Below are 13,181 nucleotides of genomic sequence, written 5' to 3'. Positions count from 1 at the left end.
TTGTCTCTGTCCAAATTCAATTCTAATTGGTTAACCGCCTCAAAATGAACTTCCAATACCCATATATTCCATTTTTCTCAAAAAAATAAATAAAAGAATACCCATATATTCCACATCAAAATTATCATTTTAAAAAGTTTATTTTTGAATTATGATATTTTAATTATTTCATTGTATTCCGAACCTATAAGAACAAAATCATAAATTCGTACCGGAGATGATATTACGTTACTTGTTACTTAAAGTTAAAGTTACACTTGCAAACAAGTAATATAGGTTGCCCCAACCCCATACAAAATTTAACCAATGATTATACATTGATATAGTTATATATAAGAAAAGAAAAAAAAAAAAATCACACAACTCTTTCTTTGTAGTTACATGAATTTTCAAAATAACATATAATTCCCCTGCATTTTTCCTTCATGTCAACTAAATTTGTAAAGTTGAGGCTGCCAAAAAGGATGAGGTTCCCACCATTGATGAATTCCATGAGATATCTTAAGATCTTGTTCTTTAGCAATCATATTCTTAACAACAAATGCTGAGGGAATCAAATGTAGTGCTTCACCTTCTCTTCCTAATGCACCCGATAATAAACCCACTACTGAATTTTTAGTTGCAATCCTTTCAAACCCACCTATACCCCATCCTTCCATCTTTTCTCGATGCTCGAAATACCCGATATACTCGCAACAAATCGGGTCTTTCGGGTTCACAAACAAGTATGGGATCCAAGAACTAAGTATAGTAAATGGGTCATGTTGTTGTGTAGTGTACTTATTTTTTGTACCCTTATTAAGAGCAAGTGTAAGGCCAGCTGTTATAACACTAGTAGCGATACGGGCACCCGTTTTCAAATTCGGGTTGTTGAGTGTCTCAATCGGGGCAGAAGTATATGGAGGGTTAAAAAGGTAACTTTCTATGTAACAACCTCTTTTAGCCAATTCTTTTCCTACTTGTAGGGCTATTGCTGCCCCTAGAGAATGCCCTGCTAACCAAACATTCCGTTGACCAACTTTGACCATTAGGTTCTCTACTGCTTGGAGTGCGGTTTGGTACCGAGAATTACGGGTTAGCCCGTTTAGGGCGAGTTGGATATCCAAGTAGAGATCTCGTTTACGTGTATCGGGTTTGGTAATTGTACCCCGGAAGGCTATAACATATTGAGGGGGTACACATTGGGATGCCATGGGGTGATAATAGTTAGGATTGTGGTACTTGTACTCGAAAATCGCTCCAAATGTGGAGGAATCAACTTGATCTACAAGGATTTGGGTGCATTTGAAATGGAAATAATCCCACCAAATTGGGGCTAGTGCATTGTACCCCGTTCTCTTTTGTTGGCGGTCTCTCTCTAAAATGTACACTCCTTGAACCAAACTAGCCGCAACCGATCTTCTATGATCCGGTATTCTCCTGCAATTAATATAAAGTTGGTGCAATCGTTATGCATCGAATCATATATCCAATTAAGAATCATCCACTATCAAAGCTGAATGAAAAAATATGACATGTTCTACTTTTAACAACATCATATTAACCAAAGTAACACGGAATCTAACATATTTTACCATCTTTCTTCCCCATTTGTAATTTATACAAGCTTATAATGTTATTTTCACTCATTTGGACCAAGAAAAGCATTCACTATCAAATTAAAGGGATTAAGAAAAAGTAAAGTACCAATCAACACAATTAAGGTGTAAGGGCCCACAAATGCCAAAAATCTCCTTCTCAGAGGGCTTCGTCTCTTTTTCTTCCTCTTTATTGTACCCCTTCATCTAAATTATTAGCAAGAAGTTAAGAACAAATTCAATTAGCAACATCACAGCATTAATTAATTAATTTACACATTTTTTGGTTTAGAGATTATTATCAATTATGCAAGTAACATATAATATATTTCAAGGGCATTATTAGTTTCATGAATTATGGAAATAAAACTATCATCAAAGATTTGGCAAAGTTTTAAAGTATGTATGATCAAGCAATTAAAGCAATGCTAGGTGATCTGATTAACATAATTCAAACAAGAAAAAGAAGATTATAAAGTAAAAATAAAAAAATAAAAAAAATACCTCTAATAAGAGCTTAAAAAATACTTGCCCTTACATTTGGAATAGAAGAAGGAGCTTTAAAATGATGGTGGAATGAGCTTCATCTTTTGGGTGTGAGTAGACTTAAATCTCTAGCTTAAAGAGCTGACTTGACCAAATTTGTGTAATTTAATATAAAGTCAATGAATTTTGCCTCTTCTTCTCTAAACCCAAGAGAGAGAGAGAGAGTCTTGAAGACAAGTTCTGTTAACTCTCATGAATTATAATGGTGAATAGGACAGGTATATTCATGATAGAAGTATGTTGTAGGTCTAAATGCGTATATTTTTGGTAAATTATAAGAACAGAGAAAGTATGCATTAATATCATTTATTTTTATTTTATAAAAGTGAAGATAGTACGAATTCTCGTATTGATTTACATCAATTTTAAAGGTACATACAATCCTGTTTAATTTCAAATTCGAAGTATCTAGAATTAGCATGTAAATGATTAAGAATTTTCTAACATGTTATTAAATTATCATCAAGTGCACGTATTGACGTGACACATATTGTAAACTCTTCTAAGATTTTAAAATAGTGATACCAGTAATCATCATTGTAATGACAGTTCACAAACCTAATTACGTTGGAGTAAGCTGGATTAAAATAGACAATATCAATGATTAAAATATTATGTGTTTCCAACTTATAGGTCAAATTGGTTCTCTAAAATCGTGTTAAGTTTGATGTATAAAAAACATGATTTTAATTTTTTTTTCTTTTTTTTTTTTTAAAGCAACAAGGATAGGGGTGAGAATCGATCACAGGATCTCCTGAAACCGACAAGATTTTAAACATTTCTAATCACGTGGATATATAATGTTAATTAAATACTTCGTATATAACTAGTAGTGGCAGAGTAGTGATTCTTATCATGGAATAAAGACCCAACAAAGATCACTCAAAATACTCAATAAAAAAACATGCAATTTCATACAAGTTGCTAAAATGGAATTGAATCATGGAATTTTTTTTTTATTACTTTTGATTTTTTGAATTGAAGCTACCCTCTTGGACAAGGTATGACTTTTTACCATCTAATGGCATCTATCATGACTTGTTTCAATTAGGTGGAGAACGATTGACTAAGTAGTGTATTTGCCTAATTGGTATATAACTATAAATGATTAGCATAGTGGCTCTTTAACTAGATTGGTTCTTTTATATAAAATATTAAGAGACAAGAATTTAGCCACATGAGGCAAGGTGATGTTACAAAGTCTTAGCTTACATGTTACACATGCATTTTTATAAGATTTATACAAGGTGACATTATATTGGAGCTCTATATTAATTAGGAATGTTAGATAATGGGATGATTAATTAGAGGGAGGTGAGAAGTAGGTGACTTCAAACTTGAGACCAACCTTACCGTCTTAACCAATCTTGTTTCTCAAGTTCCTCTTTTATACTTATAGTTTCAATCAAAGAAATGGAGATTGAATACTTATGGTGTTAGGTTTGAATTAGAAGACTACATTAGGGTTTAGGTTGGAATTAGATTACAATGTTGGGAGAAAAAGTGACAATCTTAGAAATAATCTATCGATCCTTAACTCCTTAGCTTAGCCTACTAATTTGCTATTATGTATGCCATCCCCCCCCCCCCCTCTTTTATTATCAAATTTTGTTTCTGTCCATATCTTTTAGTAAAGCTGGATTATGACGTGTTTAATTTTTATGAAGTTAATTAAGAAGGTGGAACCTCATCTTAAAAAATATACATTCAATCAATTGAGAAGTCCATTCACTTTGACTATTACAATTATCTAATTGAGCTAACAAACAATTTACATGTACAAAGATGCAAGTAATAATAGACAATAATTGAATTGCCAAACATACATATTACCCGAAATACATTAAACAACAATACATTCGAATCATATATAGTAGTTGTTTACTTGCATTGGATCAAGCATAGTCACATACAATTGGTCTCTTGGTACACATAAATCTTAGAGTGCCAATATGAATGTGGTTCCCACCATTGATTAACGCAATGAGCTTCCTTGACACTTTGCACAACATTCTTCATGTTCTTAGTAAGCAATGCCGATGGAATTAGATGTGGTGGCTCACCATCTTTTCCTAGTGCACCTACTAACATACTCATCAATGAATGCTTGGTTACAATTAAATCAACTTCATCCATCCCTAATTCCTTCATCCTTCCTCGATGCTCGAAATGCCCGATGTATTCACAACATATTGGATCACTAGGGTTTACAAATATGCTAGGGATCCATGAACATAGCGACAAATATGTGTCATGTTGTTTTGTCGAGTAGTTATTATAATTTTTTATACCTTTTTTAGCTACCTGGTAGATTCCTGCTGTAACAATACTTTTAGCAACACGGATTTTGCCTTTTATATACGTATTGTTTATCTTTTCTATAGGGGCAGACGTGTATGGTGGATTAAAAAGGTAAGTCTCAATATGACACCCCCTTTTAGCCATGTCTTTACCTGCTTGGAGTGCAATAGCTGCCCCAAGAGAGTGCCCTGCTAACAAAACATTCTTAGGACTTATTTCGAGTATGTTCTCTATCTCTTGAAACGCGGTTAGATACCGGGAGTCCCGGGTTAGTCTACTAAAGGGAAGTTGGATATCCAAGTAGAGGTCTCGTTTTCGTGTGTCGGTTTCCATTAGAGTGCCACGAAAGACAATGACGTACCTTGGGGGAACACCTTGTTGAGGTATAAGAACATGGGGTTTGTACTCAAATATGGCTCCAAATATGGAAGAATCAATTTGATCTTTAAGAATTTTGATGCATTCAAAATGGAAGTAATCCCACCAAGCTGGAGCTAATGCTTTGTTCCCTATTCTTTTATGTTGACGGTCTCTTTCTAACACGTACACTCCTTGAATCAAACTAGCTACAACTGATCTTCTGTGATCGGGATTTCCCCTACACAAAAATTATTATATGATTCAATATTAACATATATAGTTGATAATAGATCTACCAAAATTTAACTAACTTGAAAATTTAATTTTTTACTATTGTCAATCAAACAACTACTTTCCTATTTTTAAAAAATTTAACTTTTCAGTGTACTTATTATATGTATGTCAATCAAACAACCACGACGCACTAATCAACTGAAACCAAGAGAAAAACGAGAGTAGTTTAGAGGTAACTACCAATCAACTGAAGTGAGGTGAACCGGACCAGAAATGCCAAATTCCCACTTGGAGAATATTGCATCACTATCTTCCCCTCTTTTCCCCTTCATCTTTCATCTATAACTTCGCACGAGAAAATCCTGCCAATAAAATGAAGTCCACACATAATTACTTACCATTATCATTAAACACACACAAACATGCAATTTAGCACAAGGTAAAGATTTTGATGAACATATATATACATACATATATGGGATTTGAACAACTTTTTATTTTTTCCTCTTTATGAAAACATATATCAAACAAAAAACAATTTCATGTAAAATCAAGGAATTTAATAAGAAAATAGCAATATAATGTATAATATATATGCCTAAATAGTTTACACCCAAAAAGAAAGAAAGAAAATACCTTTAAATTTTAGTGCATGGCGTTAAAAGCAAGCCATTATCAAAGCTTTCTCTTGAGGAATATATATAGATCACTCAATCGACTATTGGTGATAGAGAAAGGACCTCCCAAGATACCATTATAATTTGTATTTTTGATTAGTTGATGACTTAAAGTGTGACATGTGTCCTTTTATATTTTTATACATTTTTTGTACCTTTTTTTTCTTTGAGCCAAATATGACAATATTTATGCACATTACACTTACATACATACACTTATGGACTTGTGGTACGGAGTATAAACTATTACTATATGGGCTTATGTGGAAGAATGCTACTTCATTTTGTTTAGAAATATTGTTATGAATTTAAAAAGACACTATAAGTAATAGTTTCTTATTAGGGGTGGTAGAACACCTAACCTAACCCATAAATTAAATAAAGGAGTGATCTTTAGGTGGTCCAATTGTACCCTTAATTCACTCTCCCCTTCCTTTTGACTCTCCAAATAGCGTTGACTGCTAATTTGATTCAGGTTAACCTGATATATGTGTATATATGAGAGATCAGCATCTGATTCGATAGGACGCCTTCTCCTTACCTATAAATAAAATAAAATAAACTATATATAAATTCTCATGAATAGTTAGTTTAGTTCATTTTGATACCCTCGTGAATAGTTAAGTTCAATATTTGATATCCTCAAATATAATAAGTAACTAAAAAAAATGCATTCAATTGATTCAAGGACAGATTAATTATGATGTTGAGCCAGTTCAACAATTTAATTCAAAAAAAAAAAAAAAATTGTAATTGTTTACTTTTTTAGATTGAATGTGATATCGTTTTAAGGATGACAACAGATTTCTTTATTAATTCATAAATAGAATCCGTGTTACAATGTTCTTTATTGCAACTTTACACTATTTTAAGGGTCTTTCTACTCTTTGCCCTTTATATATACAAGCATTTCTATGGTCACAATTCTCTTATTGTATGAAATTATTTTTTGTGTACTTGATCAATCAAATTGTATGTGGCATGCATGCACCTTGCTTACTAAGCCAAATAACACCTTGCTTACTAAAATACAAAATAACAATAGTAACAAATAAAAACCATTACTAAATAATTGAAACATATTTACAGAAAATAATAGACAAAGCTAGGTCACCAAGCATTATATTGAGGCAGCAAATTGGAAGACATGCTCATTTCTTAAGGCACCCTATATTTATTCATTAAATCCCAAATTATGTTAATACAACAAAATTCGTCCTTTGGATAAATTGGAGAGTCACAATTCTAATTATGGTTATAATAGGAGCTTAAGATCACTATTTTTCCCAAATAATTCACCATCCCTTTCCTTTGTCCCTTGAGGCCTTGATCCTTCTTTCAAAGAGACGAGAACGAGCAAAAGGTAATTTAAATTCAAGTGATAGATATACGAATTATAGCTATAAAGTTTATCTCAATTTCTTTTTTACTACTCTATACATATACGAAATGTGGATGCAACACAGACCCACTCATACATATCTGGTGCGAATTAATTCCACTTTGAAGGGGGGTGGATGAGATTCGAACCCGTGACTCCCGTGACCTCTGTGTCACACTGTCTCTGATACCATGTTAAAGGATCAACACAACCAAAAGCTTAAACTGATGATTGAGGCCCATGAATATGTTTTATACTCTATCAATAAGCTTTGGGCACAAAACATCTAAAACTGTAGAGGAAGTAATACTATGTTGTAGGTAATTGGATGACTTTGGTAGCCTTTAGAAACTTCTACATAGTTTTGAAGACAAACTCCTAGTAACCCAAACTAGTGCATCATGATTCATGAGTACTATACTAGTTTTAAAGACATACTTTGTATAAAAATGTATTTATTACATATTTTTTTTAGGAAAATTTAGAAATAATAATCCTAACTTTGCTCCGTTTTGTTTTAATAATCCCAACTTTGGATTATTCTACAATAATTCCAACTTTGGGGGGTGTTTTGTTTCTTCAATCCCTCTAACCGGTTACCGGTTAAAAAGGTTATTTTCATTTTTTTTTTCATAAATGCCACGTGTTGAGTTCTAATTAGCCAAAAATATTGAAAAAAAAACAGAAAAAAAAAAAGAAAACCCATCCCTGACCACCCAGCCCCACCGCCCACTGGAAACTCAATCCAGCGGTTCCAGCCACCCTAATCCCCCCTTACCCACCGGAAAATCCACCCAATTCTCCCGCCGGCCAGACACCCCTCCCCTGGTCCCGTCGCTGCACTCCCCCTCCTTCCCCTTTAACAACAACCCCCATTCCCGGAAACCCCCTCACTCTCCTCGAAAAACAACTAAAATCCACCTCCGCCACTCTAAAAGCCCACGAAATCCCTCCCCTCACCCTCGAATCACCTAGGCCAAGGTGATTCGAGGGTGGTGGGAGGGGTTTCGTGGGCTTTTGGAGCGGCGGGGGAAGATTTCAGTGTTTTTTTCGAGGAGAGAGGTTTTACGGGAATGGGGGTTGCGCGACTGGAGGGTTGGGGTGGGTTCGCCGATGCGGTCAGCAGGACTTGGGTGGATTTTCCGGTGGGGTAAGGTGGATTGAGGCGGTTGGGGTATGGGATTCCGGTGAGCTGTGGCGGTGGTGGAGGGGCTGGGTGGGGGTTTCATTTTTTTTTAAAAAAAATTTCATTTTTTTTTTATTTTTTTTCTTTTTTGAACCAATCACAATATGACACGTGTCACGCAACTTGTGATAGCAGGTCATTGACTTTTGTTGACCGGTTTGAGATTGAAGAAACAAAACACCCCCCAAAGTTGGGATTATTGTAGAATAATCCAAAGTTGAGATTATTAAAACAAAACAGAGGAAAGTTGGGATTATTATTTCTAAATTTTTCTTTTTTTTAAAGGTGAAAATTAATATAAACACTAAGAAAGTAAGAAGTCCTCCTCTCTAGGGGTATTTATTATGTATTACAAATTAGTGATTTAAAGTGTAAATTGCAATTTTAGCTACAAATAGTCGAGTATGTACTTGTTTTACATGCACAAAAAATTGGTCCAGTTAAATGAGTTTTTGTGATACATGCACGTATTAATTTATAATTTATATACGAAGTATAATTTTTTTTAATAAAATATTTAAGTTAATTAAATAGTACGGATTACCAAGCTAAGTTTGGTCTATTAGAAAATATTGCACCTTTTAACGTTGAAGTTACTAGAGACACTCTAAGGGTGAGGATCTCTTACCCTTATTTGACCCATTTAAGAATGACTCCGACCTAACCGTATCCAAATTTTTGACCCAACCGGCCAACACATCAATAACCCGACCCACTTTATTTTTAATTAAGTTGAAAAGTGAAAATCAATTAATCGAACTGAAGCCGTAATGTATCGTTGTTCTGTTTTTCCAATACCTCGTCTCAAATTAGCCGATTCTCCTCTAAAACCCAGGTACTCCTCTCTTTCTAATTAGTTCTTGTCTGCAATTATTTGGTGTAACCAAGAAATTATATTATGAAAAAATTAATCAAAAACAACTAATATTGTATGAGTCTATTCATGATTGATTAAATTAATATATTGTTAAATTTTATGTGCCCTTTCCTGTAATTTACATTATGATGTTCTAATTTCCAAATAGCAATTTTTAGTGAGATAGATGTTTTTCTGTAAGAATTGTCATATTGCTAAGTAGTTTTCTTCTGGGATTTTTTTGTTTGGAAGTTTGAGCATATAAATTTGGTATCTTGATGGTGTATGAATGCCAAATTATTTGGTTTTGTTAAAAGGGTTTAATTGGAAAAATAAAAGAAAATTGTCGAGGAGATTTAGGGTTCGAAAAAGTTCTTGACTTGTTCCCTGCATTTTAATTATGTTGTGAATCATATAGGAGAAAGGATGAATGTTGTCATTGCCCTGCATTTTAATTACTTTCCTAACATTGTTAGCATTGATTTTAAATTGTCTAAGTGTTGTAATCATATCCAATTATTGTTTTTCAACACATTAGTATTAAGGGATGAACTGTTTTCCTTGCTTCTGTTGTCTTTGATTGATTAAGAGTAAAATGATAGTGTGTTGGATCATCCATAGTTTATCTGAAGTTTGATTTTGTTATGCCAGTTCCGCAGTTTGTGTTTCGTTGCCTTGAGATAGACATGGACGATGTCAGTGTATCTAATAGCGAGCTGTTGGAAACGACTGATTCTGAAGGTATTTTAAGCTTCATTTACAGTTTCTGCTCATCTTATGATACCTTGTATCCATTTAACCACTCCTTTTTGTAATCAATGAAGAATTTTTTGTGCAGATGATACAAGCGACGTTTCTGATGACAATTTGCATAATGAAGGTGAATTAGAGAGCCTTTCTGACATTGATGATGCAGAGGTCAGTGGTACACTGGTACTTGCTAATTTCACTGCATGACTCTACCATTATGTGATTTAATTTAGCTTTTTCTGTTGAAAAAGAAACAAGGCAATACTTTGGTGTGCTTCACTGGAAACTCACCACTGTCATTGCGCCACAATTTCCACGAGCTAACTGTGCACAATGTATAAATGTATCGTTTATGAGGGGCAACTGGGCAAGGGCAATGTGACAATCAACATCCAATCTACTCTACTTTAAGTCCACATTTGTTCTCCGAATGTTGCTTTCTTGTGAAGCCTATTTATAGATAGCTCATAAGAGGATATTGGCAAGTCAATATTGGCCTTCTTTCTTTCGATTTTTTTTTTTCTTTTTCCCTGTAAAATATTCTGATATCCTGCCGATGACTCTGCAATCTTGAAAAGAACATTAAACTTTGAAACTAAACTTCAATGTGGTGTGGCAAGCACTGAACATGCATTATCTTTTGCTTTGTCTTCCATATCCTCTTATGCTTTAATTTCTGAGGATTTTTTAAGAATTTTGAGAAACAATAGCAACAACTTGATAATAACAAATTATATGCTTTCAAGTGACATGTGTACATTTTACACCTGAGCCTTTTAAACAAGTTTTTCTTTGTAATTGTCTTATTATTTTATGCTTTTTTCTACTTCATATTGTCCTTTTCGGTGACTAACAAATTAGTCCTACGATGAGGATTTTGTAGGTTGGGAGCTACTTATATAATGAGAAAGAGAAGCATTACAGGAAAGAAATTTGGGAAATGATGAATAAGAAGTATCTTCAGGTAATCTGATATTTTATGTCATCATTCACCATGTTGTCCATGTACTAGCTTCAATATCTATGGCTGAACATGTAGTTTGCACTAATTAAGGAAGAAATCATATTGATCAGTCTGATGTGGAATTGACTCACTCTATGATCCTTGTTAACTGAGCAAAGTAAGTAATCTATACACATTAATCAGCCTATACTTCTGTCTGTGTGCAGGAACAAGCCGAAAGAGTTGCTGCTGCTGCTAATGGTACACAATTCAAAAGGGTGAGTTCTTTTAAATATTTTAGTATCTTTATTGCTCTTGCACACTTTAGCTCCAAGTGCATTCTTGTCACTATATTCATATTTGACCAACTAGTGGAAAACTTTTCTCCTAGATAACATGAACTAGAAATTCGATTTAATCATCAATTGGATAGTGATAAGCTCAGACCATTTCTTCAGGTCAAATTATGTTGTGGAGTTTTTGAGCTTGGGCGTACAGGATTCCAAAAGTTTGGAAGGTAATACTTGGGTTCTTGAAATGTGTTACCAGCTATAGAAGGTATCTCCTGATTAAAATGTAAGGATTTTTGCTATTAAGGTGTAATGACGTGTTAGAACTATCAATTTTTCACAGAATTATATGTGGGGATACAAATCGAGGCACTGTAAAGCTATAAAATTGTCCTTTTAACAATTTCTCGCATTCTTATTTGTGTGTGTGTTTGTGCGTGTGGGAAGGGGGAAGGGGGAAGGTGGGAGGAGCATTAGCTATAACAGACATCAATTATTGTTAAGGGTACGAGTGTATCCTATAGCTTTTTATATTAGCCTTTAAATTTTCTTGATTTTTTTGGCTAGGATATTCTTGTAAAGTCTATCCCTGCTGCTTATCATGGACAAATTGTTTGCAGGATCTCAGAAATAAGAAGACAACAGGTGTAAAGAAAGCCCAGTCTACATCTAAAACTCGTCCACCATCGCCTAAGAAGGTATGTTTGAATTTTAAAAGAAAAGCTTTCCATTAAATTAATAGACTAAAAGCCACCATATTTTCACAAAAATTGGAGCCTGCATTCATTTGTAAAAGTAGTATAATGTACCTTACGTCCTTACTGATCTAGTAATTCATGTAATATACTGCATTATGCCTCAAATTTTATTCGTGTTTCATTCAATACTCAGAAGCTGCTTTCTTATTATGTATGATTGTTTTTTCAGAGGCCCAACTGCAGAATCAATTACGATGCACTGTCCAAAGTGCTAGATGAACCTGTAAGTCTTGGATTTGTTAATTTTCGCTTTTCTTTTAATGCTGGGATTACTATGTACATTTCATATGTTATTCAAGAATCTGGTCATGGTAGAAGAGCGTTGTAGACCTGTAGATTCTTTTGGACTCCTTTTGACTTTCTGGTTGTATTTGAATTTTAAGGGTAAGGGGGGATTTATCTGAAAAATTATCCATTATGTTTCAACTGCTGCAATGATTTTTCTTTCCCCTTCATTTATTTATTTAAAGTTTTCTGTACAGTTGACTATTATTAACTATGGGCTATAAATCACTGTCTTAATTCCTTTATAGCAACATCTTAATGCTTTGCTTGCTTAACAGTCGCCTTCAGATAGTTCAAAGAAGAGGCGGAGTGAACCAAATTTGGACAAACATTTGGGAGAAAGTTCAATTGGAACTCAGGTGAATGATGATGCAGGAAATGAAACTGGGGATGAAAAAAATGGCGGGGAGGATCATCTAAACTATTCAGAATATAACAATCAAGAGGATGAGTACGAGTACTATGATGATGATGATGAGTTCTTTTAAACTTCTTACTTAGTTTGGTTTCCTTGAAATTCACAAGGAGCCTTAAAGTTTTGTATTTTGGAACTATAGTGTAGAGTTGTAGACTGTAGATTGATATACGCATGAGAAAAAGAAATAGGTAAAATGGCCACCATTTTATGGCATATTATTTGCCTTTGCATCTCTGATTGCTGATGTGGTTTTAAAGTTCTGTTAAGGTTCTGTTGTTGCGTTTTAGATCATAGAAACAAAGTTCTGTCGAAGACGGGGCATTTTTGAGTGATCTGGGGCTTTGATACACGGATATGCCTTATAATCGCTGGTGTCACAGTTATAAATTTGGAGTTTGTTTAATGTCATTATATTGACATGCAAATAACCACAACTACCACACTTGGTAATTCTCTTTTTGGTATTCCCTGCATTTCTAAAATTCTCAATTACTAGTAGGACTATGAAATTACCTTTATATATAGAACTACAAATCTTGTCTTCTTCTAAGAAAACTTGCATAACAATACTCCTAATACTCAAGGAGCTTCTACTATAACATGATACCTAACCTAATAC

The 13,181-nt window shown here is 33.9% G+C and overlaps 3 protein-coding genes across 4 annotated transcripts; 1 reads left to right on the top strand and 2 right to left on the bottom strand.

Moving 5' to 3' along the window:
• Positions 1–113: 113 nt before the first annotated feature.
• On the bottom strand, positions 114–2,128 carry LOC145630164 (GDSL esterase/lipase At4g10955-like). Its single transcript, XM_081682412.1, has 3 exons — positions 2,082–2,128; positions 1,687–1,784; positions 114–1,419 (listed from the first exon to the last, which is right to left on the bottom strand). The coding sequence occupies exons 2-3, from the start codon at positions 1,782–1,784 to the stop codon at positions 429–431; spliced, it is 1,089 nt and encodes a 362-aa protein (XP_081538538.1). The 5' UTR covers positions 2,082–2,128; the 3' UTR covers positions 114–428.
• A 1,787-nt stretch (positions 2,129–3,915) lies between these two features.
• Positions 3,916–6,072, bottom strand: LOC145630163 (GDSL esterase/lipase At4g10955-like). Of its 2 annotated transcripts, none has more exons than XM_081682410.1 (3): positions 5,655–6,072; positions 5,259–5,380; positions 3,916–5,022 (listed from the first exon to the last, which is right to left on the bottom strand). In XM_081682410.1, the coding sequence occupies exons 2-3, from the start codon at positions 5,348–5,350 to the stop codon at positions 4,029–4,031; spliced, it is 1,086 nt and encodes a 361-aa protein (XP_081538536.1). In that variant the 5' UTR covers positions 5,351–5,380; positions 5,655–6,072; the 3' UTR covers positions 3,916–4,028. The 2 variants fall into 2 exon arrangements, with proteins under 2 accessions (XP_081538536.1, XP_081538537.1); XM_081682411.1 differs by lacking the exon at positions 5,655–6,072 and adding an exon at positions 5,490–5,578.
• A 2,844-nt stretch (positions 6,073–8,916) lies between these two features.
• Positions 8,917–12,957, top strand: LOC145630161 (uncharacterized). The gene is made up of 8 exons (XM_081682409.1): positions 8,917–9,097; positions 9,770–9,859; positions 9,957–10,036; positions 10,752–10,832; positions 11,039–11,089; positions 11,722–11,799; positions 12,029–12,082; positions 12,423–12,957. The coding sequence occupies exons 2-8, from the start codon at positions 9,805–9,807 to the stop codon at positions 12,630–12,632; spliced, it is 609 nt and encodes a 202-aa protein (XP_081538535.1). The 5' UTR covers positions 8,917–9,097; positions 9,770–9,804; the 3' UTR covers positions 12,633–12,957.
• The last annotated feature ends 224 nt before the right edge of the window (positions 12,958–13,181 follow it).

Source organism: Chenopodium album, chromosome 5 (assembly GCF_948465745.1).
Source record: "Chenopodium album chromosome 5, dcCheAlbu1.1, whole genome shotgun sequence".
In the NCBI taxonomy this organism is placed as follows: Eukaryota; Viridiplantae; Streptophyta; class Magnoliopsida; order Caryophyllales; family Amaranthaceae; genus Chenopodium; species Chenopodium album.
This window is presented reverse-complemented; position numbering and strand designations above follow the sequence as displayed.

Excerpts from the sequence above, each read along its gene's own strand:
- LOC145630164 (XM_081682412.1), bottom strand. The coding sequence starts at position 1,784 with ATGAAGGGGTACAATAAAGAGGAAGAAAAAGAGACGAAGCCCTCTGAG. Across the intron at positions 1,420-1,686 it reads CACCTTAATTGTGTTGATTG|GAGAATACCGGATCATAGAA; the intron begins GTACTTTACTTT and ends TATTAATTGCAG.
- LOC145630163 (XM_081682410.1), bottom strand. The coding sequence starts at position 5,350 with ATGAAGGGGAAAAGAGGGGAAGATAGTGATGCAATATTCTCCAAGTGG. Across the intron at positions 5,023-5,258 it reads CACCTCACTTCAGTTGATTG|GGGAAATCCCGATCACAGAA; the intron begins GTAGTTACCTCT and ends ATTTTTGTGTAG.
- LOC145630161 (XM_081682409.1), top strand. The coding sequence starts at position 9,805 with ATGGACGATGTCAGTGTATCTAATAGCGAGCTGTTGGAAACGACTGAT. Across the intron at positions 9,860-9,956 it reads GGAAACGACTGATTCTGAAG|ATGATACAAGCGACGTTTCT; the intron begins GTATTTTAAGCT and ends TTTTTTGTGCAG. Across the intron at positions 10,037-10,751 it reads CTGACATTGATGATGCAGAG|GTTGGGAGCTACTTATATAA; the intron begins GTCAGTGGTACA and ends AGGATTTTGTAG.